This window comes from Pseudophryne corroboree, chromosome 1 (genome assembly GCF_028390025.1).
Source record: "Pseudophryne corroboree isolate aPseCor3 chromosome 1, aPseCor3.hap2, whole genome shotgun sequence".
NCBI lineage: Eukaryota > Metazoa > Chordata > Amphibia > Anura > Myobatrachidae > Pseudophryne > Pseudophryne corroboree.
This window is the reverse complement of record NC_086444.1, coordinates 303,922,670-303,948,539: the sequence shown is the minus strand read 5'-3', so window position 1 is coordinate 303,948,539 and position 25,870 is coordinate 303,922,670. Positions and strand designations below refer to the sequence as shown.

Sequence of the window (25,870 nt, the reverse complement as noted above, 5' to 3'; positions counted from 1 at the left end):
CTCCTGCTGGTAGTAGACTCAGTGCAGATGTCATCTTACACACTACCTGACTCCCTGGATGATTTAAAGGGCCATAGCTGCCTCTACAACTCGGCATCTCCAGATTCACTGGAAATCCTCCAGTGATCCAGAGGGACTGTCCTAAATCCCTTAGCGGCATTATAAACTCTGCTGGTTCCCACCAGTTCCCAGTAAAACTGCTGCACAAGATAGTGCACCTGAGTGTCTGGAAAACCTGCCACTGCTGTCTTACCATCTTGCAGCATTAACCAGAACACTTTGCAGAATCACTACATCACAGCACCTGGGAAACCAGCAGTACTGACACTGCACTCCACAGTATTTAGAATCTCACCGTGCTGTCACAGTTTGCCCAGCATCTGGGTACCTGCATTGCTGATGCCCTCAGCTTCTTCTACAACTATTGTTCTGGTGCTACCCAGTCTTCAGGGAACCGTCTGCATTGCTAATGCCCTTAGTTTCCTCCACAGTTATTGCGCTGGTTCCAACCAGCCTACAGTGAATCTCCTGCATTGCTGGCTCCTCCCAGCATTCCGTCAACACGCCAGTCCTCACATGACTTTCCTTTAGGTGACAATCCAGCTACTCATTGCACTGGTGGCTCTCACCACCAGTGTTCCAGTACCCATAGCTGGTCACCTTTTCTTATAGAGCCTACTGCCTAACTGCCACATCTGCATGAGCAGATCATTCATCAAGCCAGCTCTATTTTGTCCTCAGCGCTTAAGACCAAACCCAGTGTCCAGTACTAGTTCGGGTTCACAAACAACCTCAGCCGTGACAGACATCCATTAGGTTGACAGATACAAAAGGTCAACAGGGTCAAAAGGTCGACATGACAGTGGTTGACACACAAATGGGTGATGCAAGGTTTTTCATTTTTTTTTGTCAAATCTGGTAACCACCATCAGTAGAAACGTATACCCTCAAGGGCTCACTTCGCTTGCCACAAGTTGCTATTCCCAATTGTAGTCCACATGGTTAGTAAATCAAGCAAATGTTGGGAAAACATGAAAAAAAACAAATGTGTTTCAACCATTTGTGTGTCAACCATTGTCTTGTATATATTTCTTCTGATGGTGGTTGCCAGATGTGTCCCAAAAAAACTGTAAAACTTGTTGTGTCACCCATTGTCATGTCGACCTTTTGCACCTGTCAGCCTATTGATTGTCTATCTAGACACTGTAGATCTATCATCTAGATACCCCAGTTAATATATTATTGCTGTATGCTTGTATTATATAATCATAGAATTTGACGTCAGATAAGAACCACTTGGCCCATCTAGTCTGCCCATGTACACACACTTACACACTAGGGTTAATTTTTGTTGGGCGCCAGTTAACCTACAAGTGTATTTTTGGATTGTTGGAGGAAACCAAAGTACCCGGAGGAGAATATAAAAACTCCACACAGTTAAAGCCTATATGGGAATGGAACCTATGACCTCCGTGCTGTGAGGCAGTAATGCTAACCTTTACCTATCCCACCCTTTTTTGTGAACAGGACTTTAATAGGAACAAATAAGCTCCATATTGAATTTGCACTGGGAGTTCAAAACAGCGATATGTGTATGAACAACTATGGATGGTACACATTTCACAACACTTGCATAGGTTTCTGTGCTTCAGTACTTTTGTATAATGACCATCTGGAACATAAACATTTTTTATGAGTTAAGTATTTTTGTCCATGAATGTTGACACACTGAAAGGTACCACTCACATAGGGTCATCTTCTATATCCCAAAGGCAGCAGAACCTTTGTGGTATTTTCAATAACATATTGGACTCGCATCAATGCTACATGGGATCTAGATGCCTCCAGATGAAAGAAGCAGGAGCTAATGAACTTAATGAGGCAGTAAATAGATTGTACTGTAAGTACCCTGGATTGCTTTGCTCGAAGCTAAACAGTTAAAGCAAAACTTGTTTTGCCAATGATTGTGTTCTGTACACTGGCTACATCAAGTGTCATTTGCAATTGAAATAGTATTATGTCTCTGTAAACTGATGCATATCTGTAAAGAAAGCAAATACATTGGGGTAACTAAGAATATTTAGGTAAAATTAGGTTAAGAACTCTGGATTCTGCTATTTGACATATGTGGTTATGGTTTAGAGCAGATGTCTGTCTGCCCATTGTACGTATATTTGTTTGTTTCCCTGCAGCTCCAGCCAGAAGTGCTTCTGGACCATTTCTGCATTCAGGGAACTAACTTTGCAGTTAATGGAAGCATGTTTATTTAGTTATTTGGCAGCGATCCTAAAAGAGCCTGTGGAGGAGCTATGGAAAAACATAGTTTTCAGGGGGAACAAAATGCTCTCATCATCATCATCATGGAAAAGCTTAGTTTAGCAGTGATATGAAGCTGCAGTCACTGTGCTGGCACTCATTTTTATCAGTCCTTTGTTTTTTTTTTGTTTTTTTGTGTGCTTTTTTTTTCTTCTTTTTTATTTAACTGTGTGATTGTAAAAGGTCCTAAATGTTTCTATGTAAAGCATGCAATCCTTTCTAGATCAGTAGTCCAGAAGCTAGGTCTCCTATCTGATGTGGCTGCTTTATAACCATGTACTGCCCTAAAGGTGCATATACAAAGGTAGGTTGAGCACTTTGATCTCTGTCCAGTCTAGTCATACATATGTTTTTTCCAGTGTGAAAGATGAAATGTCCGTATCTGACCATAAACTATTATAGCTCCATAATGATGACTACATACACAGTCCGATGTTGTCATCCTACAAACATCTGTGCTCCTTCATCTATTGTTAGATGATTGGCCTTGCTAGACTGTGATTATTGGCCAAATAGATCAAGTAATCTGGCTGGATGTTCGAATCGAAGTGGTTATGAGACACATTACATCTGTCCTAGTTGGTGTTCTGGGGAGATTCTCTTCACAGTACTTTTTTCTCCATCCCATTATCAAGTATCTGGAAAATTTCCTCTTAAAATAGTTGGTCACCCGGAGCACTTTGTATGTGTGTGCTGGGGGGATTGGACTCTCCTAAAGTTTGACTATATATACACCATTAAGTGTATGCCTGTGTACCTACGCTATGACCTATGATATGAACAGTGGGTTTTTTATTTTAAAAAAGCAGTGTTTATTATTTTCATTATAAGAAAGAAAAAAATATAAACAAAGCATAGAAACAGTTGTTTGGGTATACACAGTACTACAATCATGAATTGTGACATGCAAAAATATGAAAAATGAAAATGTTGACCAAATGACAGCAATGTCCAAAACCAAATACAAAAAAAAGAAAAGGAATAATAAAAATACTCAAGAAAGATGAACTTCTTAGGTGCAGTCCTAAAAATTGTACGTATACCATACGTGTAAGGGCATACAGCAAGGGGACTAAATCCAGGGGGGTGGAGATTAAAAACGCTAAGAGGAAAGTAATAAAACATTACCACCTAAAAGTGAGGAAAGCAAAGAGAAGGAAATACTGTAAGAGTATTGAGAAAGAAGACAAAGTTAGCAGAAACCAGAAAGAGGAAGAGAGTGAAAGTGGAACCATGGGGACATGCTTCGTAGAAGGTAGCCACAAAGTTATCCTGTAAGCTTGATATTTATTCCATAGAAGCCACAAAGTGGATACTGGCTCAGAAAGCCGTTAAGGAGGGTGCAGCCGTAGATCTTCAATTTTTGGCTGTCAGTGATTTTGCTGCGTTACATATGTGGAAGATAAACCTATCTACCTAACTAACCTACTACCACACATCACACCTTGTTGAAGGCAAGTTCTTTTGTGCAAAATTGGAGGTAAGAAATCATGCATATTAACACCAATCTCTGGAATTCAAAAGTATGTCTTCAGGAAGCATAGAGAGAGCTCCTTTAATAATCTCTTCCTGTGAATGGAATGTGGTGAATATATAATTTATCATACTTAGTATAATATTTTTTTCGTAATCAGATAGTTGTGTCCTTTTTCTGCTGTTTAACAGGAAACACTCTTTCCGGACCTAGTACAGCCAGCAAGACAAAAAAATAATCTTCCTTACACAAATCAATTATACCTAAACGGTGTAGGTCTTTTGGTGCAAAGCCACAGCTGGGAAGCATAGGTTTGTGGAGGGTAGGAATTGGGTAGACTAAAATCATTCCTTGTGAAATATGAAGTAGATGCACTGGTTTATTTTGTGTTGTGAGATGATTGTATTAGAGGAAGTAACCACACACCCAACCCACAGGACTTGAATTCTGCACCAGCTTGCAGCCATTAGATATTATACGATATGTTTTGGGTGAGGAAAAAAAGCAGTACAGTGTGCTGTATAAAACATATAAATCATTGGGGCAGATGTATTAACCTGGAGATGGCATAAGGAAGTGATGTATTAACCTGGAGATGGCATAAGGAAGTGATAAACCAGTGATAAGTGCAAGGTGATACACACACCAGCCAATCAGTGCGTGTATCACCTTGCATTTATCACTGGTTTATCACTTCCTTATGCCTTATCCAGGTTACCACATCTGCCCCAGAGTTTCTTGATATAATAAATAAGGCTGAAACAAGCAGTATTTTATAGGCTGGGATCAGGCTTTGATGTATCATTAACACTCTTGTACAGTGCACCTCTGAAAGGTGTTTGCTGTCTCCATACATCAAGGTGCATTTATGCTTTGTTGATGCCTCTTCACACTAAGACGAGGCAGCACCTTGAAGAGCACTTGGCAGCCTATCCAGGCATTTGAGGCAAAGCCCTGGTTATTTGCGGTGCACTTCCAGAGTACTTTGTAAATGAATTTGAGTATGTCAATTAAACATGGACAATTCTAGGAAGAAATAGCTACAATATATAACAAGTGTATTCTAGATGTTCATGTATGTGTCCTGGACTTGTCCCCTGAAATTCAGTTTGGAGGGTATAGTGTACCGCCTTACGCAAAGCATATGACACTACATTATATTATTATCCTTTATTTATTTAATCCTTTATCCCTTTATTATTATTATTCTTATTATTATTTATTTAATCATTTAATATATTTATTATATTGAATGTTTATTGTGTATAGTGTACAATGCTATTCCAATAGAACTGTACCTTAATTAGTGATATATTCCAATTCCATAGCTAATTTTAGTATGGACACCCTGTTTAGCACAAATGAAGAAGCACTGTTTTCAGTAAAAGCTGCCACAATAGCTAGCTAGCAGATAATAGATATCCATAACCCAAAACTTTCCTACACAAACATACACAATTGCCACATGTAGTAAAAATGTCATCATTAATGCGAGCCATCAATGATGCTAAGCCAATAATTATTCAAAGAGAAATGTACAGAAAAGTTAATTTGATTAAAAGGGGTATGTGGTTGATAATCTGATAATTTACAGTTTTGCAAAGTGCACTTCTAAAGATTTCTCCACCGTCCGTACGCTTTTAGTATTCAGAGGCCTTGATGTGACCTTGATATACCATTGTGGCACTGCTGTGATTGACCATGGTGTTGTGCGATACCTATCCGGTGTCCGTCATAAATGACAGCCACAGTTCTATAATATATATTGAAGGTGTCATCCAAGAAGCAGTTAATTATCCATGTTGATTTCTACTAAAATATCTGTCTACAAAACACGGGCAGAGGAGAATCAACACTTTGATATTGGGACCATGTTCTACTGTCTGTAATTGCCAGTATGTAACAGCTGATCCATAGGGTAACTCTTCATATGTATTAACTGAAGGCTGCATACAACTAGGGCACGCAGACAAGAGCACCTTTCTGCTATGCGAATGTGCCTGGTAGATCTTCTTACCAAAAAGAAAAGAATTATGGGTATGTAAAATGTGTAGTGCTTTGCAGAGCTTGTTGGCTTCTATATCCATGCTGCTAATTAACACTTCAAAGCTGCTAGGTGCACTCAAGCTGCCTTATGCATCAGAATAATTTTTTCATCTTAATTGTTATTCATGCAGAGAATGTATTTGCATTTAATATTATCATACCTGACGGAGAAAAGGAAATTAAAGCTTCCTTACCGATTGTTCTTTCTCCCCCCCCCCCCTGTCTCAATGATCTGTTGTCATTTGAATCTTGAGAACATTTAAATGATTTACACGTAGAGATTTGTAGCCATCCTTATGGTAAATTGATTATTTTTATTATTTTTTATTTGCTATTACATATAATACCATTTTATATTGTTGGTTTAATTAACGTAAAGGAACAGTTTATTAAAATATTTTCTTGGATCATTTATTCTGATTATCTGAGAGCATGATTTTAAAGGATACAATTCTATTTTATTGTGCTTAGCAGTAGAATGTTACTGAATTAGGAGGTGATGTCAACCTGTGCAAATACTGCAGTCTATCACCAAAATACAATATGCACTATTCTTAACAGAATGTTTGTAATATACATAGAAGACTATTTGCACACATGAACTGGGAAACTGGTGAAAGGTAATGCACTCTTTAGAATTTCAGTGATGCGGTTAAAGTTTTTATCATGGACTTTTAATGTTTTGTGCGTTTACCAAATTATTAATTGTACTGATAGTTGTCGCTAAGAGATAAGTTTTACCATGTTATAAAATTCTAATAGTGGAATTAGCATTTTAGAATGTAATGATTCCATAATTAGAATAATAATTATTATTATTTTTATTACTACTATTTTTAACATTTATTATATAGCGGCAGTATATTCCATTACATTTTACAAATGGAAACAAACACTGAGTAATGAAATAAAACTAGGGGTATATTTACTAAAGGTCTATTTTCATAATTTTTGTACTATTATTGTTTAAAATCATTAATATAATTTTAAACTGATGGAAAATTATCTAAATCATTGTTGTGTTTCAGGGGCTAAAACACAGATTTTAAATGTTATTAAATGTGTATTTTAGCCCTAGTTCCATCAATTTGAAATCGACAAAAAATATATGTAAATCAACCTTTAGTAAATTTAACCCAAGGTATTTACAGACAGACAGAGAGGTAAAAAAGTTACTGTTTACAATCTGTAGGATGATAGTAGTTTATACATGAGGTTTAGTGCTACATATGGGGGGTCATTCCGAGTTGTTCGCTCGCAAGCTGCTTTTAGCAGCTTTGCACACGCTAAGCCGCCGCCTACTGGGAGTGAATCTTAGCTTATCAAAATTGCGAACGAAAGATTAGCAAAATTGCGAATAGACACTTCTTAGCAGTTTCTGAGTAGCTCCACACTTACTCGGCATCTGCGATCAGTTCAGTGCTTGTCGTTCCAGGTTTGACGTCACAAACACACCCAGCGTTCGCCCAGACACTCCTCCGTTTCTCCAGCCACTCCCGCGTTTTTCCCAGAAACGGTAGCGTTTTTTCGCACACACCCATAAAACGGCCTGTTTCCGCCCAGAAACACCCACTTCCTGTCAATCACATTACGATCACCAGAACGAAGAAAAAACCTCGTAATGCTGTGAGTAAAATACCAAACTGCATAGCAAATTTACTTGGCGCAGTCGCACTGCGGCCATTGCGCATGCGCATTAGCGACTAATCGCTCCGTTGCGAGAAAAAAATACAGAGTGAACAACTCGGAATGACCCCCATTGTTCCACCCAAATTGCTGAAGTAAAAGTGATAGGTGGGCCACACACAGCAATGTTGATCTGGGGTGAGAGGGAAGTTTGCGTATAGAAAAGAAGCCCATGTGAGCAGTGTAGCATGGTGGAATAGTTTAGGGAGGTAAAGTGGGTGGTTAAGGAATTTGATAGGCTTGCCTGAAGAGAGGAGTTTTAGAGAACACTTGAAGGTTTCAGAACTAGAGAAATTCTTAATGTGGATTACAGGAGTCAGCATCTGAAAAGTTCCAAACAGCAGATAAGTGTGTAATCAGAGCTAGATTAAGGCTTTAGGGAATCCTTAGAGAGCAATATTTGGGATCGGGTACTTATGCTGCAGCCTTAGTGCTCACACGAAAAGGAAGCATTGCCACATGTTACGTTCCCATTTCATGTTACACTTGGGACATGCACATCACTTCCCCAGCTGCTGGGCTGTCCTTTGCCTCTGGAGTAGAGCAAGTGACAGAGTTTCCTTCTTAACTTTCTTCCCAGCAGAACACTGCAAAGCAGGACTGGCCTGCCAAAATCGAGACGGTTGGGTGGTATGCATACATAGTGATAGATACATATATACATACTGTCACACACATAAATGCATCACATATACAGTATACATACATACATACATACATACATACATGCAGTACATATACACACACTCGTATATCAGGATTTTGTGGGGGCAATATCACTTACAGGACTCTTTGTTCTTCTTTACACTGAAGATAGTTTGTAATGACATTGGCTGTATGTTTGTGTCATTGTCCTGTTGCAGAATACATTTGGAGCCATTCAGAAGCCTCCCTGATAGTATTGCATGATGAATAAGTACCTGCCAGTATTTCTCAGCATTAAGGACACCATTGATCCTGACCAAATGCCCAACTCAATTTTCTGAAATGCAGCCCCAAACTTGCAAGGAACCTCCGCCATGCTTCACTGTTGCCTGTAGACACTCATTATTGTACTGCTCTTCAGCCCTTTGGCAAACAAACTGCCTTCTGTTACTGCCAGATAGTTAACCGTTTGATTCATCAGTCCAGAGCACCTGCTGCCATTTTTCTGCACCCCAGTTGCTATATTTTCATGCATAGTTGAGTCGCTTGGCCATGTTGCCACGTCAAAGGTATGGCTATTTGGCCCAAATTCTTCCATGAAGACCACTTCTGCAGTCTTCTCTGAATAGTAGATGTACCTTGGTATTACTGGTTTCTGCTTCTTCTAAATTGATGGACATCTTCCGGTTTCAGAGGAAAGTAAGCATAATGCGTCTTTCATCTCATGCACTAAGTTTCCTTAGCTAACCACTGCGTCTACTGTCCTCATCGTTGCCCGTTTCATTGTGCTTCAGTGCTGAGAAATACTGGCAGGTACTTCTACATCATGCGATAGCATTAGGTAGGCATCTGATTAATTTATTCTGCAGCAGGACAACGACCCCAAAATTAGCCTTTTGACCTTATTGCATTAGGAAATTGATTTGTATGCAACTTCTTGACTGAAATTCAGTTTCATTCTTATATTTCTAGGTTCCAATGTGATCGCATCAAGTTAGTGCGTGAAGCTTGGTTGTACACCATGTCATCATGCGTGTCCAAGAGGGCTTCTTCTGAGAGGGCCATCCTGCAAGATGACCATGAAACAACAAGTCAGCCTCACATTGTCTGTAGCTTCTCGGCGCTGAGTTTAGACATTGGAATGGAATCGCTTATCGTGGTCACAGAATATGAATCTAGTATTTCTGAGAGAGAGCATGGCCAGAATGGGCAGAAAGGACATCAAGAAGGAGACTTCCAAGAGAACTGTAATGAAGTACCAGATTTTCATAGACTTACTGAAAGCGGGTTTATAACAGAGAATACTGAAGGGCTTCCAAAGGATGATAAGGATCAGAGGGGCAAACTCAACATGTCCAATAGAAAACTTTCACTTCAGGAACGTTCCCCCTCTGCTCAGTCTCCAAACGATAACTTAGCCATGAATGGGCGATATATTTACCCATCTCTTCCATATTCTCCTGTGACTTCTCCACAGTCTTCTCCACGTTTGCCACGGAGACCAACAATAGAGTCTCACAGAGTTTCCATTACGGGTTTCCAGGTAAGCATATTTCCATCTCACAGAATTGTCATACTGTTACCAGGTAGATTTGGAAACAACACAATCCAAAGCATGGAGGAAGAAAAAGAAAAGAACAACATTTTATTTTTATCTTATAGGAAACTAATTAGATGTATGTGCACTGGACTGAGACCTAAAAAGGGATGTAATATCCTGACATAGTAATGTAATAAGTCTTATCTGGAGTTTAATGGAGGTCATATTCTGCTACCTAAATTGTAGTTTTGGACACAAAAATTCCACTTTCATGGAAAGCGTTGTTAAGCACTGTGATAACACACATCAGACAATACTTGTCTTTTAAGTACACAATTGAATTTCTCTGACGTCCTAGTGGATGCTGGGACTCCGTAAGGACCATGGGGATTAGCGGCTCCGCAGGAGACAGGGCACAAGAATAAAAGCTTTAGGATCAGGTGGTGTGCACTGGCTCCTCCCCCCATGACCCTCCTCCAAGCCTCAGTTAGATTTTTGTGCCCGAACGAGAAGGGTGCAGGCTAGGTGGCTCTCCTGAGCTGCTTAGAATAAAAGTATATTTTAGGTTTTTTATTTTTAGTGAGTCCTGCTGGCAACAGGCTCACTGCATCGTGGGACTAAGGGGAGAAGAAACGGACTCACCTGCGTGCAGAGTGGATCGGGTTTCTTAGGCTACTGGACATTAGCTCCAGAGGGACGATCACAGGTTCAGCCTGGATGGGTCCCGGAGCCGCGCCGCCGGCCCCCTTACAGAGCCAGAAGAGCGAAGAGGTCCGGTGAAATCGGCGGCAGAAGACGATCCTGTCTTCAGACTAAGGTAGCGCACAGCACCGCAGCTGTGCGCCATTGCTCTCAGCACACTTCACACTCCGGTCACTGAGGGTGCAGGGCGCTGGGGGGGAGCGCTCTGAGACGCAATATAACAGATAATACCTTAGGTTGGCTAAAGAATACATCACATATAGCTCTTGGGCTATATGGATGTATTTTAACCCCTGCCATTTTTTACAGAAAAAGCGGGAGATAAGGACGTCGTGAAGGGGCGGAGCCTATCTCCTCAGCACACAAGCGCCATTTTCCCTCACAGCTCCGCTGGAAGGACGGCTCCCTGACTCTCCCCTGCAGACTTGCTACTGAATCAGGGTAAAAAAGAGAAGGGGGGGCACTATTGGCAGCTAAAAACTATATAAACAGCAGCTATAAGGGAATAACACTTATATAAGGTTATCCCTGTATATATATATAGCGCTTGGTGTGTGCTGGCAGACTCTCCCTCTGTCTCTCCAAAGGGCTTGTGGGGTCCTGTCCTCTATCAGAGCATTCCCGGTGTGTGTGCTGTGTGTCGGTACGTGTGTGTCGACATGTATGAGGAGGAAAATGTGGAGGCGGAGCAATTGCCTGGGTTAGTGATGTCACCTCCTAGGGAGTCGACACCTGACTGGATGATCGTATTTAAAGAATTAAGTGATAATGTCAGCACTTTGCAAAGAACGGTTGATGACATGAGACAGCCGGCAAATCAATTAGTGCCTGTCCAGGCGTCTCAGACACCGTCAGGGGCCCTAAAACGCCCGTTACCTCAGTGGGTCGACACAGACCCAGACACAGATACTGAGTCTAGTGTCGACGGTGAGGAGACAAACGTAATGTCCAGTAGGGCCACACGTTACATGATCACGGCAATGAAGGAAGCATTGAACATTTCTGACACTACAAGTACCACAAAGAAGGGTATTATGTGGGGTGTGAAAAAACTACCAATAGTTTTCCCTGAGTCAGATGAGTTAAATGAGGTGTGTGATAAAGCGTGGGTTTCCCCCGACAAAAAACTGCTAATTTCTAAAAAATTATTGGCACTATATCCTTTCCCGTTAGAGGTTAGGACACGTTGGGAAACACCCCCTAGGGTAGATAAGGCGCTCACATGTTTATCTAAACAAGTAGCGTTACCGTCTCCTGATACGGCCACCCTCAAAGAACCAGCAGATAGAAGGCTGGAAAATATTCTTAAAAGTATATACACACATACTGGTGTTATACTGCGACCAGCAATCGCTTCAGCCTGGATGTGCAGTGCTGGCGTCGCGTGGTCGGATTCCCTGACTGAAAATATTGATACCCTGGATAGGGACAATATACTGTTAACTATAGAGCATTTGAAGGATGCATTACTATATATGCGTGATGCACAGAGGGATATTTGCACCCTGGCATCAAGAGTAAGTGCTATGTCCATTTCTGCCAGAAGAGCGTTATGGACGCGACAGTGGTCAGGCGATGCGGATTCCAAACGACATATGGAAGTATTGCCGTATAAAGGGGAGGAGTTATTTGGGGCTGGTCTATCGGACCTGGTGGCCACGGCAACGGCTGGAAAATCCACCTTTTTACCCCAGGTCACTTCACATCAGCAGAAAAAGACACCGTCTTTTCAAACTCAGTCCTTTCGTTCCCATAAGTACAAGCGACCTAAAGGCCATTCCTTCCTGCCCCGGGGCAGAGGAAGGGGAAAAAGACTGCACCATGCAGCCGCTTCCCAGGAGCAGAAGCCCTCCCCTGCTTCTGCCAAGTCTTCAGCATGACGCTGGGGCTTTACAAGCAGACTCAGACATGGTGGGGGCCCGTCTCAAGAATTTCAACGCGCAGTGGGCTCACTCGCAAGTGGACCCCTGGATTCTACAGGTGGTATCGCAGGGGTACAAACTGGAATTCGAGGCGTTTCCCCCTCGCCGGTTCCTGAAGTCTGCTCTACCAAAGTCTCCCTCCGACAGGGAGGCAGTTTTGGAAGCCATTCACAAGCTGTATTCCCAGCAGGTGATAATCAAGGTACCCCTCCTACAACAGGGAAAGGGGTATTATTCCACGCTGTTTGTGGTACCGAAGCCGGACGGCTCGGTGAGACCAATTTTAAATCTGAAATCCCTGAACACTTACATAAAGAGGTTCAAATTCAAGATGGAATCACTCAGAGCGGTGATAGCAAACCTGGAAGAAGGGGACTATATGGTGTCTCTGGACATCAAGGATGCTTATCTCCACGTCCCAATCTACCCGTCTCACCAAGGGTACCTCAGGTTTGTAGTACAAAACTGTCATTATCAGTTTCAGACGCTGCCGTTTGGGTTGTCCACGACACCTCGGGTCTTTACCAAGGTAATGGCCGAAATGATGATTCTTCTTCGAAGAAAAGGCGTCTTAATTATCCCTTACTTGGACGATCTCCTGATAAGGGCAAGGTCCAGGGAACAGTTAGAAGTCGGAGTAGCACTATCTCAGGTAGTGTTACGTCAGCACGGGTGGATCCTAAATATTCCAAAATCGCAGCTGATTCCAACGACACGTCTACTGTTCCTAGGAATGATTCTGGACACAGTCCAGAAAAAGGTGTTTCTCCCGGAGGAGAAGGCCAGGGAGTTATCCGAGCTAGTCAGGAACCTCCTAAAACCAGGCCAGGTGTCAGTGCATCAGTGCACGAGGGTCCTGGGAAAAATGGTGGCTTCTTACGAAGCAATTCCATTCGGAAGATTCCATGCAAGAACGTTTCAGTGGGATCTACTGGACAAATGGTCCGGATCGCATCTTCAGATGCATCAGCGGATAACCCTGTCGACAAGGACAAGGGTGTCTCTTCTGTGGTGGCTGCAGAGTGCTCATCTACTAGAGGGCCGCAGATTTGGCATTCAGGATTGGGTCCTGGTGACCACGGACGCCAGCCTGAGAGGCTGGGGGGCAGTCACACAGGGAAAAAATTTCCAGGGCTTGTGGTCAAGCATGGAAACATCTCTTCATATAAACATTCTGGAACTAAGGGCCATTTACAATGCCCTAAGTCAAGCGAAACCCCTGCTTCAGGGTCAGGCGGTATTGATCCAATCGGACAACATCACGTCAGTCGCCCACGTAAACAGACAGGGCGGCACGAGAAGCAGGAGGGCAATGGCAGAAGCTGCAAGGATTCTTCGCTGGGCGGAAAATCATGTGATAGCTCTGTCAGCAGTGTTCATTCCGGGAGTGGACAACTGGGAAGCAGACTTCCTCAGCAGACACGACCTTCACCCGGGAGACTGGGGACTTCACCCAGAAGTCTTCCACCTGATTGTAAACCGTTGGGAAAAACCAAAGGTGGACATGATGGCGTCACGTCTAAACAAAAAACTAGACAGATATTGCGCCAGGTCAAGGGACCCTCAGGCAATAGCGGTGGACGCTCTGGTGACACCGTGGGTGTACCAGTCAGTGTATGTGTTCCCTCCTCTGCCTCTCATACCAAAAGTACTGAGAATCATAAGAAGGAGAGGAGTAAGAACGATACTCGTGGTTCCGGATTGGCCAAGAAGGACTTGGTACCCGGAACTTCAAGAGATGCTCACGGAAGACCCGTGGCCTCTACCTCTAAGAAAGGACCTGCTCCAGCAGGGGCCTTGTCTGTTCCAAGACTTACCGCGGCTGCGTTTGACGGCATGGCGGTTGAACGCCGGATCCTGAAGGAAAAAGGCATTCCAGATGAAGTCATCCCTACCCTGGTCAAAGCCAGGAAGGATGTAACCGCAAAACATTATCACCGCATTTGGCGAAAATATGTTGCGTGGTGTGAGGCCAAGAAGGCCCCTACAGAGGAATTTCAACTGGGTCGTTTCCTCCATTTCCTGCAAACAGGACTGTCTATGGGCCTAAAATTAGGGTCCATTAAGGTTCAAATTTCGGCCCTGTCGATTTTCTTCCAGAAAGAACTGGCTTCAGTACCTGAAGTTCAGACATTTGTAAAAGGGGTACTGCATATACAACCTCCTTTTGTGCCTCCAGTGGCACCTTGGGATCTCAATGTTGTTTTGAGGTTCCTTAAGTCACATTGGTTTGAACCACTCACCACTGTGGACTTAAAATATCTCACATGGAAGGTGACGATGCTGTTAGCCCTGGCTTCAGCCAGGCGTGTGTCAGAATTGGCGGCTTTATCATATAAAAGCCCTTACTTAATTTTTCATTCTGACAGGGCAGAATTAAGGACTCGTCCTCAATTTCTCCCTAAGGTGGTTTCTGCTTTTCACATGAACCAACCTATTGTGGTGCCTGCGGCTACTAGGGACTTGGAGGACTCCAAGTTACTTGACGTTGTCAGGGCCCTGAAAATATATGTTTCCAGGACGGCTGGAGTCAGAAAGTCTGACTCGCTGTTTATCCTGTATGCACCCAACAAGCTGGGTGCTCCTGCTTCTAAGCAGACTATTGCTCGTTGGATTTGTAGTACAATTCAGCTTGCACATTCTGTGGCAGGCCTGCCACAGCCAAAATCTGTAAAAGCCCATTCCACAAGGAAAGTGGGCTCATCTTGGGCGGCTGCCCGAGGGGTCTCGGCTTTACAACTTTGCCGAGCAGCTACTTGGTCAGGGGCAAACACGTTTGCTAAATTCTACAAATTTGATACCCTGGCTGAGGAGGACCTGGAGTTCTCTCATTCGGTGCTGCAGAGTCATCCGCACTCTCCCGCCCGTTTGGGAGCTTTGGTATAATCCCCATGGTCCTTACGGAGTCCCAGCATCCACTAGGACGTCAGAGAAAATAAGATTTTACTTACCGATAAATCTATTTCTCGTAGTCCGTAGTGGATGCTGGGCGCCCATCCCAAGTGCGGATTGTCTGCAATACTTGTACATAGTTATTGTTAACTAAATCGGGTTATTGTTGTTGTGAGCCATCTTTTCAGAGGCTCCTTCGTTGTTATCATACTGTTAACTGGGTTCAGATCACAAGTTGTACGGTGTGATTGGTGTGGCTGGTATGAGTCTTACCCGGGATTCAATATCCTTCCTGATTATGTACGCTCGTCCGGGCACAGTATCCTAACTGAGGCTTGGAGGAGGGTCATGGGGGGAGGAGCCAGTGCACACCACCTGATCCTAAAGCTTTTATTCTTGTGCCCTGTCTCCTGCGGAGCCGCTAATCCCCATGGTCCTTACGGAGTCCCAGCATCCACTACGGACTACGAGAAATAGATTTATCGGTAAGTAAAATCTTATTTAAACACAAAAAATCAGCATTGGTCTAATGTGCCAATTCAGCATCAGTCGCTATTGTGCTGAAATCGATATGAAGCGATTTCAGCACATGTGTGCATGCGTGTATGCCAATGTGTCCATGCGCAAGGTCTTAAACTGCGTTCCCTTCAGAACGCAGTCTAAGTCCTGTTTGGGGGGGTGATGGGACGTCAATGGCACATTTTGTGGACGTCAATGCACCGTTCGGGGGTGCGGTCCGGACAACGCAAGCGTGTCCGGACCACGCAAGCGTGTCCAGGACCATTGCGGGGCGGGCCGCTGTGGCTGCGTGACATCACACACAGCAGCTGCGACCCAAAACACGGTGGCCCGCCGTCTGCCTATACAGCTAGGCTGCTTAGGCAGGGGGCTACCTTTATCATGCAAGTGCTTCACTGCTTAGCAAAGTGGCCCGCCCCGCAATGGTCCTGGACACGCTTGCGTTGTCCGGACCACACAAGCGCGTCCAGGACCATTGCGGGGTGGGCCGCTGTGGCTGCGTGACATCACACACAGCAGCTGCGACCCAAAACATGGTGGCCCGCCGTTTGCCTATACAGCTAGGCTGCTTAGTCAGGGGGCTACCTTTATCATGCAAGCGCTTCACTGCTTAGCAAAGCACTTGCATGTTATCGCGCTTACGGGGAAACCCGGCATGCGGGGCGGCCTTGCCTCCGCATGTTAGTGTAATGAGTTGTAGTTGTGTGAATAGTCACACAACTACAACTCATGCTGAAATAGGCCTTAATATCACTGTATTAACAGGCCCAAAACATCAGGTAATCCCAGTCGGTGTGCCAGAGTTGTGGACTGTAAGGGGTGGTAAACAACCCAAATAAAGTCTGGTTGCTTCATCTGAGTGACAAGAAACTAGATTGCTGCAGTTGGGTAACAATCCTTTCTTATATCCCTAATATGTATCCCATTAAATACATTTGTAGAATAAAAGAGACAAGTTCTGTCTTTCTCACTTTCACTGAGTTGAGCTAATAAACAGCTGTTATTGCAGGTGATGCTCACCTCAGCTCTGCTTATATAAGTACAGGCCTGGCACCATTTAACTATTATAGGTCCATGAACACGGGATAGAAATAATTAATTGAGTTCATACATCTGCAGATTTGGTTAAGCAACCATCTCCTTTCTCAATCTTCTCCCAAAATCTCTCACCTTCTTTCTCAAGTTTCCAGCTCTCTCTTTCTGATATCGATTCAAGATCAGCATGTCTCAAACTGAACTCAACATCTCCCCTACCTTTCCTATCTCTTTTCATGGACGATACTATGCTCTCATTGTTTCCTCATGTCTGCTGCCTGATAGCCACCTTTAACGCCACCTTCTCCTCCATCCTTCCCCATGCCCAGTGTTTCTCTCCCAAGCTTGTCACTTTCACCTTTGAAACATTACAAGTGTAAGACCCTTCCTCACCCATGATCCCACCAAACGTCTTACCCATTCTCTCATTTCTCACTTTCACTTCTGAATAGCTTCTATCACACCTTTCTCTCTCCACTTCAATCCATTGTGCAGTTACAGGCTAGGTGGTGGTAATCAGGCACCTTTTCAGTCCCTGGAGTCCAGGATCCCCATTCACAAGATCAAAAGGGTATCTGACCATACATGCAGAGAAGAGGTCATTTTATGTTTGGCGTGAAAGCAGAGAGACTGCAAACTGAGAAGCTGTATGAGAGAGATTCTGCATCAAGTGACTATGCAGACACAGAGAAAGAGTGGCAAGTGGCTTAGCTGACACTGGTTGGCAAACCAAGAGGTGATATAGTGTGCTGAATAGGAGATAAGCGGCTTTGGGGTTTTCATTATTGCCATAAGTGCTGTGCTGTCAAAATAATAGCTCATTTGTTTACATTTTAAGGGGTCTATTTACTAAGCCTCAGAGAGATAAAGTATTATTTATTTATTATTTATTTATTACCAGTTATTTATATAGCGCACACATATTCCGCAGCGCTTTACAGAGAGTGTTTGGCCATTCACCTCAGTCCTTGCCCCAGTGGAGCTTACAATCTATATTCCTTACCACACGTACAAGCACACACATTCACGCTAAGGTTAATTTTGTTGGGAGCCTATTAACCTGCCAGTATATTTTTGGATTGTAGGAGGAAACCGGAGTACCCGGAGGAAACCCACGCAAGCACAGGGAGAATATACAAACTCCACACAGTTAGGGTCATGGTGGGAATAGAACCCACGACCTCAGTGCTGTGAGGCAGTAATGCTAACCATTACACTGTCTGTGCTGCCCATGCACCTGCCATTAAGCTCCTAACTGCCATGTTACATGGTGTGTTTAAAAAATGACAAGAGCTGATTGGTTGGTACTTTTTCTCTTTCCACTTTATCTCTCTTCAAGGCTTAGTAAATAGATGTTTAGAGTATGTTAGTGGAAGAACTTTATGTGCAACAAACACAAAACCTCTGACCAAACGCTGCTACCTGAGCTGTTTCTCCTATGACACCATTCTCAACGTTGCATCAAGGTTCTCCTCTTGCTGCACTGATTCTGCCTCCCAACTGTGCCAGTCTCTACACTGGTGCCTAATTCCTTAGAGAATGTCATTTAAACACCTTACCCTTGCTTACATAGTTCCCAGACTCTCCTACCCCCTCATATCCATACTCCAACTCCCACCTGCCTTCTCTTCTCTGTCAGTGACCAGCACCTCTAATCACAACCCACTCCTGACTCAAAGATGTCTTCCTTAATGCTCCCCACCTATGAAATACATTTCCACCAGTCAGACTCTCTACCACTTTCCAAAGTTTTAAGCCCTCCATAAAAACCTACCTACAGAACTAGTCTTCCATCTAACTCCACCCTTGCTGAGCCAGACTCCACTATGTCGTATGTTCAGTATTATACTCGCTTTCCCTTTTTTCTTGCATTTATGCTTATTGAATGTCCTTTATTTTGCCTATTGGTAATTTACGTCTTTGCCTATTGTACATTCAGAAGATTTTTGTGACGCCTTATGAATAAACAGAATAATAATTTGTGTTACTTCCATTCTACTCGTAGTATACCGTATATACTCGAGTATAAGTCGACCCGAATATAAGCCGAGGCACCTAAGTTTACCACAAAAACCTGGGAAAATATTGACTCGAGTATAAGCCTACGGTGGGAAATGCAGCTCTAGCCGTACACAGCCCTCATACTGCCAGATATGCCCCCACAGTGCCAGATATGCCCTCATAGTGCCAGATATGCCCTCATAGTGCCAGATATGCCTCCACAGTGCCAGATATGCCCTCATAGTGCCAGATATGCCCCCACAGTGCCAGATATGCCCTCATACTGCCAGATATTCCAGCACAGTGCAAGATATGCCCTCATAGTGCCAGATATGCCCTCATACTGCCAGATATGCCCCCTCAGTGCCAGATATGCCCTTATACTGCCAGATATTCCTTCACAGTGCCAGATATGCCCTCATACTGCCAGATATTTCCCCACAGTGCCAGATATGCCCCCACAGTGCCAGATATGCCCCCTCAGTGCCACATATGCCCCCCCCCCAAGTGCAAGGTATACCGTAACTTACCCTCCGCCGCTCCCGCGCTGTCTTGTGAAGGAGGGACACGGAGAGCACAGCGCGCGCCTCTCTTGTGTCCCTCCTGCGTCTCCGGCGGCCGTGGCGGGGCTGTTAAATGAAGTGCCGGTTCGTGAGCCAATCAGAGATCACGAACGGGTACTTCATTTAATAGACCCGCCGGAGACAAAGGAGGGACACAGGAGAGGCGCGCGCTGTGCCCTCCGTGTCCCTCCTTCCCACTGCACTGACTGCCCTCCGTGTCCCCACTGCTTCCCACTGCACTGACTCGAGTATAAGCCGAGGGGGCTTTTTCAGCACAAAAAAAAGTGCTGAAAAAGACGGCTTATACTCGAGTATACACGGTACTTTTTATTGTTTTAATTTGATGAGATATTTCCAACACAAAGCTCATATGATTGTCACATTGAAAACCCCTACGGGAAATACTTAAGCTTTGTTCTAAACTCAGAATAAAGCTGTGCTAGAGTATTCAGAATAAAATATTTTAGTATACTTTTATTTGCCTTCACACTTTTAAATATCAGAACATAGTAAAAAAAAAACAAAGACTGAGGTCTTCACCCCGATTTACAAAGGTAGGAATAAAATTATTTCCTTTCTTCTGTAACAAAACTCAAATTCAAATTCAAAGTCAAATTCAGGATACCTAATATCTTCACCGGATTAGATTTAAGAGTGTACCATATTATACAAATCAAACAAGGGTATGAATGGAAGAGCACTTTTCGCAATAGAAATGGACATTGTGCAGATCCGGTGTGTGTTACTGGCACGCGTCGGTCTCCTGAACGCCGGGATCCCGACAGCCGGCATTTTAACTGCATCCCCATTGTTTTGGGCTATCTTAAGGTATAGGTCCAGGGCCCCACAAGGAACCTTTAAGCAGGTGTAAGTGGTGGTTACACAGTCAGAGTGGTAAGGCAACAGTCTCTAAACTAAGGTGTGATCCCACAAAGAAAGAAAATACAGTGCAGATGCACTTTTTAACACTCTGAATATATATTTTTTACTAATACATACCTTTTATTCCCAACACCTTTCACCTCTGTAACATTTTTTAATACATAGCTGTTTGCTTCTTTCTTAGCACTCACTAATACCTCAGGGTGACTGACTTTCTTCGTCTTGTTGGGGTCCCACCCACCGGATTTAAACTTAGTGTTAGGTACCCACCAGAGATGAGGTCACCTAGGCGCTGGTTGATGGGCTAATATTTTTTCGGCCAAAAAGTATACCAAGAACCTAGAATTTGCTCTATGATAGATTGCAGAGTTTACTATAATTATTCTGGCTAGCAGTTCTTGCCACTGTGGAGTGTGCATCAGCACTGTATTTTCTTTTTTGTAGAACTACAAGTCCCAGCATGGTAGCACCTTCCAATATATACAGTATGTAATTAGCGTGAGCAGTCCAGGATCTTCCTCCCCCATATAAGGTGTGATCCCGCACAGGAATTGACAACAAATATACTAGAGTTTATATATGATGAAAGATAAACAAATATATGTCAAACCAGCCATATAAGAAATACTCATTATTCTGCACCTAGCACGATATTAGTTATTTGTGATGTTGGTGGTGCTCCCCACAATCCCAATTTATACCAGTATCTATTTAAATTTTGTTCTTATTGCCACAGAGCAACAAAGCGAAAAAGAGTTACTCTTTTTGGGGGAACACGTAAGGGATTAATGGGTGTTTAGGTAACGTTTATGATTTTATTTAGTCATTTACACATTTTGGAAAAATGTAATTCATAGGAGCATATTCAATAGCAGGCAGGATTTGGCATCAAAAATTTACACAGACCTTGCGACCAATTTTGAATTACTGTGGGCATGTGCACTTCCTATACTCATGGGGGTATATTTACAAAGATTTGTGTTTTTGCCGTTTTTAAGGGTGTTTGATCTCGAATGGTTTCGGGTGCATTTTACTGCAACTTTTTGAATCCTGATACGGTCATTCACTAAGCTGCTGACTTTTCCAAATTCGTATTTTCTGATGTCGATGTGATTCGTAATGTCAGGCAGTGTTTTACGGGAGTGATAAGTAAAACACTGCCTGACAAAACACAAGGAATCCCGGACGGATCTGTGAGACCTGTGCAGGGCTTCATTGTGTACCTTAAAAAGGTGTTTAAATTGTTTTAAAATCTGAAAAAAATTGTGTGGGGTCCCCCTCCTAAGCATAACCAGCCTCGGGCTCTTTGAGCCGGTCCCGGTTGAAAAAATATGGGGGGAAAATGACAGGGGTTCCCCCATATTTGATCAACCAGCACCGGGCTCTGCGCCTGGTCCTGGTGCCAAAAATACGGGGGACAAAAAGCGTAGGGGTCCTCCGTATCTTTGGAACCAGCACCGGACTCCACTAGTCAGAGAGATAATTCCACAGCCGGGGGACACTTTTATCTTGGTCCCTGCGGCCCTGGCATTAAATCACTAACTAGTCACCCCTGGCCGGGGTACCCTGGAGGAGTGGGAACCCCTTAAATCAAGGGGACCCCCCTCCAGCCACCCCAGGGCCAGGGGTGAAGCCCGAGGCTGTCCCCCTCTAATACAAAAACAAAACCCAACAAAAAACAGGACACACACACCGTGACAGTAAAACTTTATTACATACATGCACACCTACATACATACATACTTACCTATGTTCACACGAGGCTCGGCCCACTTCTCCATGTAGACTCCACGGGGTACCTGAGAAAAAAAATATACCCACATAATCCAGGGTAGCTTCTGTCCTCTTTGTAATCCACGTACTTGGCAAAAAAACAAACCGAAAAAGCCGAACCACGCACTGAAAGGGGTCCCATGTTTACACATGGGACCCCTTTCCCCGACTGCTGGGACCCCCCCTGACTCCTGTCAAAGAGGGTCCCTTCAGCCAATCAGGGAGCGCCACGTCGTGGCACTCTCCTGATTGGCTGTGCGCTCCTGTAGTGTGATTGAGGCTGCGCACTGAAGATACAATGTAGCGCATAGGCGCTCCATTGTATCCAATGGTGGGAACTTTGCGGTCAGTATATTCTTGTGGAAAATAAATATTTGGACAGCTACCAAGCAGCAAGATTTCTGGCTCTCACAGACCTGTTACTTCTTCTTTAAGAAGCTCTTCTATCCTCCACTCCTTACCTGTATTAATGGCACCTATTTGAACTGGTTATCTGTATAAAAGACACCTGTCCACACTCTCAAACAGTCAGACTGCTACCTCTCCACCATGGCCAAGACCAGAGAGCTGTCTAAGGACATCAGGGACAAAATTGTAGAGCTGCACAAGGCTGGGATGAGCTACTCGACAATAGGCAAGCAGCTTGGTGTGAAGAGATCAACTGTTGGCGCAATTATAAAAAAATGGAAGAAATACAAGATCACTGACAATCTCCCTCGACCTGGGGCTCCATGCAAGATCTCACCTCGTGGGGTATCAGTGATCTTGAGAACGGTGAGGAATCAGCCCAGAACTACGCGGGGGAACCTGGTCAATGACCTCAAGAGAGCTGGGACCACAGTCACAAAGGTTACCATTAGTAACACACTACGTCGTCATGGATTGAAATCCTGCAGCGCCCGAAAGGCCCCCTCGCTTAAGCCAGCACATGTCCAGGCCCATCTAAAGTTTGCCAGTGACCATCTGGATGATCCAGAGGAGGATTGGGAGAATGTAATGTGTTCAGATGAGAGCAGAATCAAACTTTTTGGTATAAACTCCACTCGCCGTGTTTGGAGGGAGAAGAATGATGAATGGCATCCCAAGAACACCATACCCACTGTGAAGCATGGGAGTGGAAACATCATGCTTTGGGACTGCTTTTCTGCAAAGGAGAAGAAGAGGATGAATGGGGCCATGTATCGTGAGATTTTGGGCAAAAATCTCCTTCCCTCAGTAAGAGCATTGAAGATTGAACGTGGCTGGGTCTTCCAGCATGACAATGACCCCAAACACACCGTCTGGGCAACTAAGGAGTGGCTCCGTAAGAAGTATTTCAAGGTCCTGTAGTGGCCTAGCCAGTCTCCAGACCTCAACCCAATAGAAAATCTGTGGAGGGAGTTGAAAGTCCGTGTTGCCTGGCGAAAGCCCCAAAACATGACAGAAGTGTGTGCAAACCTGGTCAAGAACTACAGGAAACGTTTGACCTCTGTAATTGCCAACCGAGGTTATATTACAAAGTATTGGGTTAAACTTTTTGATTGTCCAAATATTTATTTTCCACAAGAATATACAAATAAATTGTTTAAAAATCATACAATGTGATTTCCTAGTTTTTTTTCTTCCAAATTCTGTCTCTCACAGTTGAAGTGTACCTATGATGGAAATTACAGACCTCTCTCATCTTTTTAAGTGGATCAACTTGCACAATCGGTGGCTTTACAAATACTTTTTTGCCCCACTGTATATATCAATCAACTGCACAGCCCCGCTTGACCAGTCTGAGGAGAAGGAGATCATGAAGGAGATTGCAGGTGCTGGCCCCCATCTAGACCAGTGAGAGTTCCTGGGGGCTTCAGCCCACCAGCAGGAGCAACACTGTCCAGCCTTCTAGCCCCAGCCTGTCTGTGTTCAGCAAGGAGATGAAGGAAGAGCTAGAGAAGCTGACAAAGAGAATGCATTGAAATTGGATAAAAGATTGAAACACAAGCAGGCTAGATTGTCCTTGGATTTCACAGTTTTATCTCGAACATCACCTATAGCAGTAACTAAAAATATCAAGGCTGCTTCTCTGTTCTGAAGATTCAGCTTTAATTATTTCCTTTCTCCCTAGTGATCAAATAATAGCAGCTTTGGGTCCAGGCTTGGCCCTTCAAATGTAATAAATACTGACAGAGACTCTATGTGATGAATCTTCTAAATTAATGTCCCAGTCAATCTTAGTCTATCCATCTTAAGGGAAATACATGACTCAAAACTATCCAGCCACCCAGCTTTTTTAGAAACGTGCACTTTTATGGAAGATTTGATGGTCTGCTTAGAGAAGCATATTAAGGTTCATGTAAATGCCTGTGAGGTTTACATCAGTAAAAATATTGTTGATTTGCTACTTATTGAATTGCTACTTTTGGTCTAACTTTGGTCTGTCCCTAAATAAACATGGACTCGTATGCTTTAAATTTATAGTTGGATTAGTGTCATCCTAACAGTTCACCATTATTGAGGCTGATGCAGAATGAGTACTACAGTATGCCATTTTATGTAATGTATCTGCCTGATTCAGAGGGGGACACAGTGGCAATGTCGGGAGCAATTGGCTGTGTATGCAGTTGAATAGCGATGCATCGTAATGGTTACCACTCAAAAACGCACTGCGTGCAATCATGGTGGACGTTTCTGGGAGATAACATGGGTGGCTAGCCAGATGCAAACGTTTTGTGGTCAGTGACCTCGTCTAAAGACGCTGTTGCATTGACACAGATTGCAATGTTCAAATGGTGCGTCTTAATGCATAGTAGGCAGATCATGATCTTCAGCAAAATATGAATCACTACTGAATCACTACTGAATCAAGCACCATGTGTGCATTTTAATTTTGCATGTCCAAATAATGTGCATGCATACAGGTTTGCTCGATTCTGCCTCTTCTGTGTGCCTGCACCTGGATGGGCAGAACATGGCGGGGGGAGGGCCTGATATGCGGGGCGGACTAGCCCTGTGCTGGGCGTCCCCCCACATGTCAGAGAAACTGATCGTAGATGTGCTAATTTAGCACATCTACGATCAGCTCTTAATCACCCCCTAAGTCCAGGCGGCATCTCAAGTACCAGTTAGCACATACAGCTCTAAGGAAACAGGAATGGCTTTTATTGGCGGAAGACCCTCTCACCGGCTCTGGGCGTCTCACGCAAATATTGCTAGAGTTCCCTAACACTGGTGGGCCAAAGATTCCCCACCCCTGGTCTAAAAGGACCAATCCTTAGGGCAGTTTTGAACATTTTACATTTCTGATTATTAGTTATATGGGGCCAAATATATTGCAAATCAGAATACTGTCATAAAAATTGATAGTATACCTTTAATTTACCAATGCTTTATCTTACACAGGAATGGCAAAAAAAATCTTTTGCGTTTTCTTCTATCTTGTAAAATTAGTGAAGATAATTCTGTGATTAGGCACCACTCCCAAATCTGTAAGAAGGTTCAAGAAAACATATTCCACACTTCTTTGAAATAAAAACAAATTACATATAGTTATTTGAGACAAGACATCCATTTCACATTATACATCTGATGTAGAGCTATACAGAAGTACTATTTTTATTGTTTTGGTTTTGTTGTAAAAGTCCTGTACAGTGAATATGATTTCCCACTACAGAACTTATACTTCCTCCCAAGCACTCACTAGCTAATTATTCACACCCATGTGCTCCACCTGTGTATCTGTGTTCTATGGGCCTAATTCAGACTTTATCGCTAGGCTGCGTTTTTGTACAGCCTGCGATCAGGTCTGAACTTTGCATGCGTATGCACTGCAATGCGCAAGTGCGTCGGTCCGCAGTGACGGGGATCGGCGGGCTGCGACGAGATTGCGAGAAAAGCAATCGCACAGGCG

General features: G+C 43.6%; 1 protein-coding gene across 2 annotated transcripts in view; it reads left to right on the top strand.

The window, feature by feature from the left end:
* CAMKK2 (calcium/calmodulin dependent protein kinase kinase 2) overlaps window positions 1-25,870 on the top strand; it is a 160,974-nt gene that overhangs the window by 44,080 nt on the left and 91,024 nt on the right. For both annotated transcript variants that reach the window (XM_063964424.1, XM_063964423.1), the window contains exon 2: window positions 9,140-9,710. In XM_063964424.1, coding sequence (XP_063820494.1) covers window positions 9,189-9,710 — 522 coding nt within the window. In that variant the 5' untranslated portion in view covers window positions 9,140-9,188. The remainder of the gene's footprint in view (window positions 1-9,139; window positions 9,711-25,870) is intronic.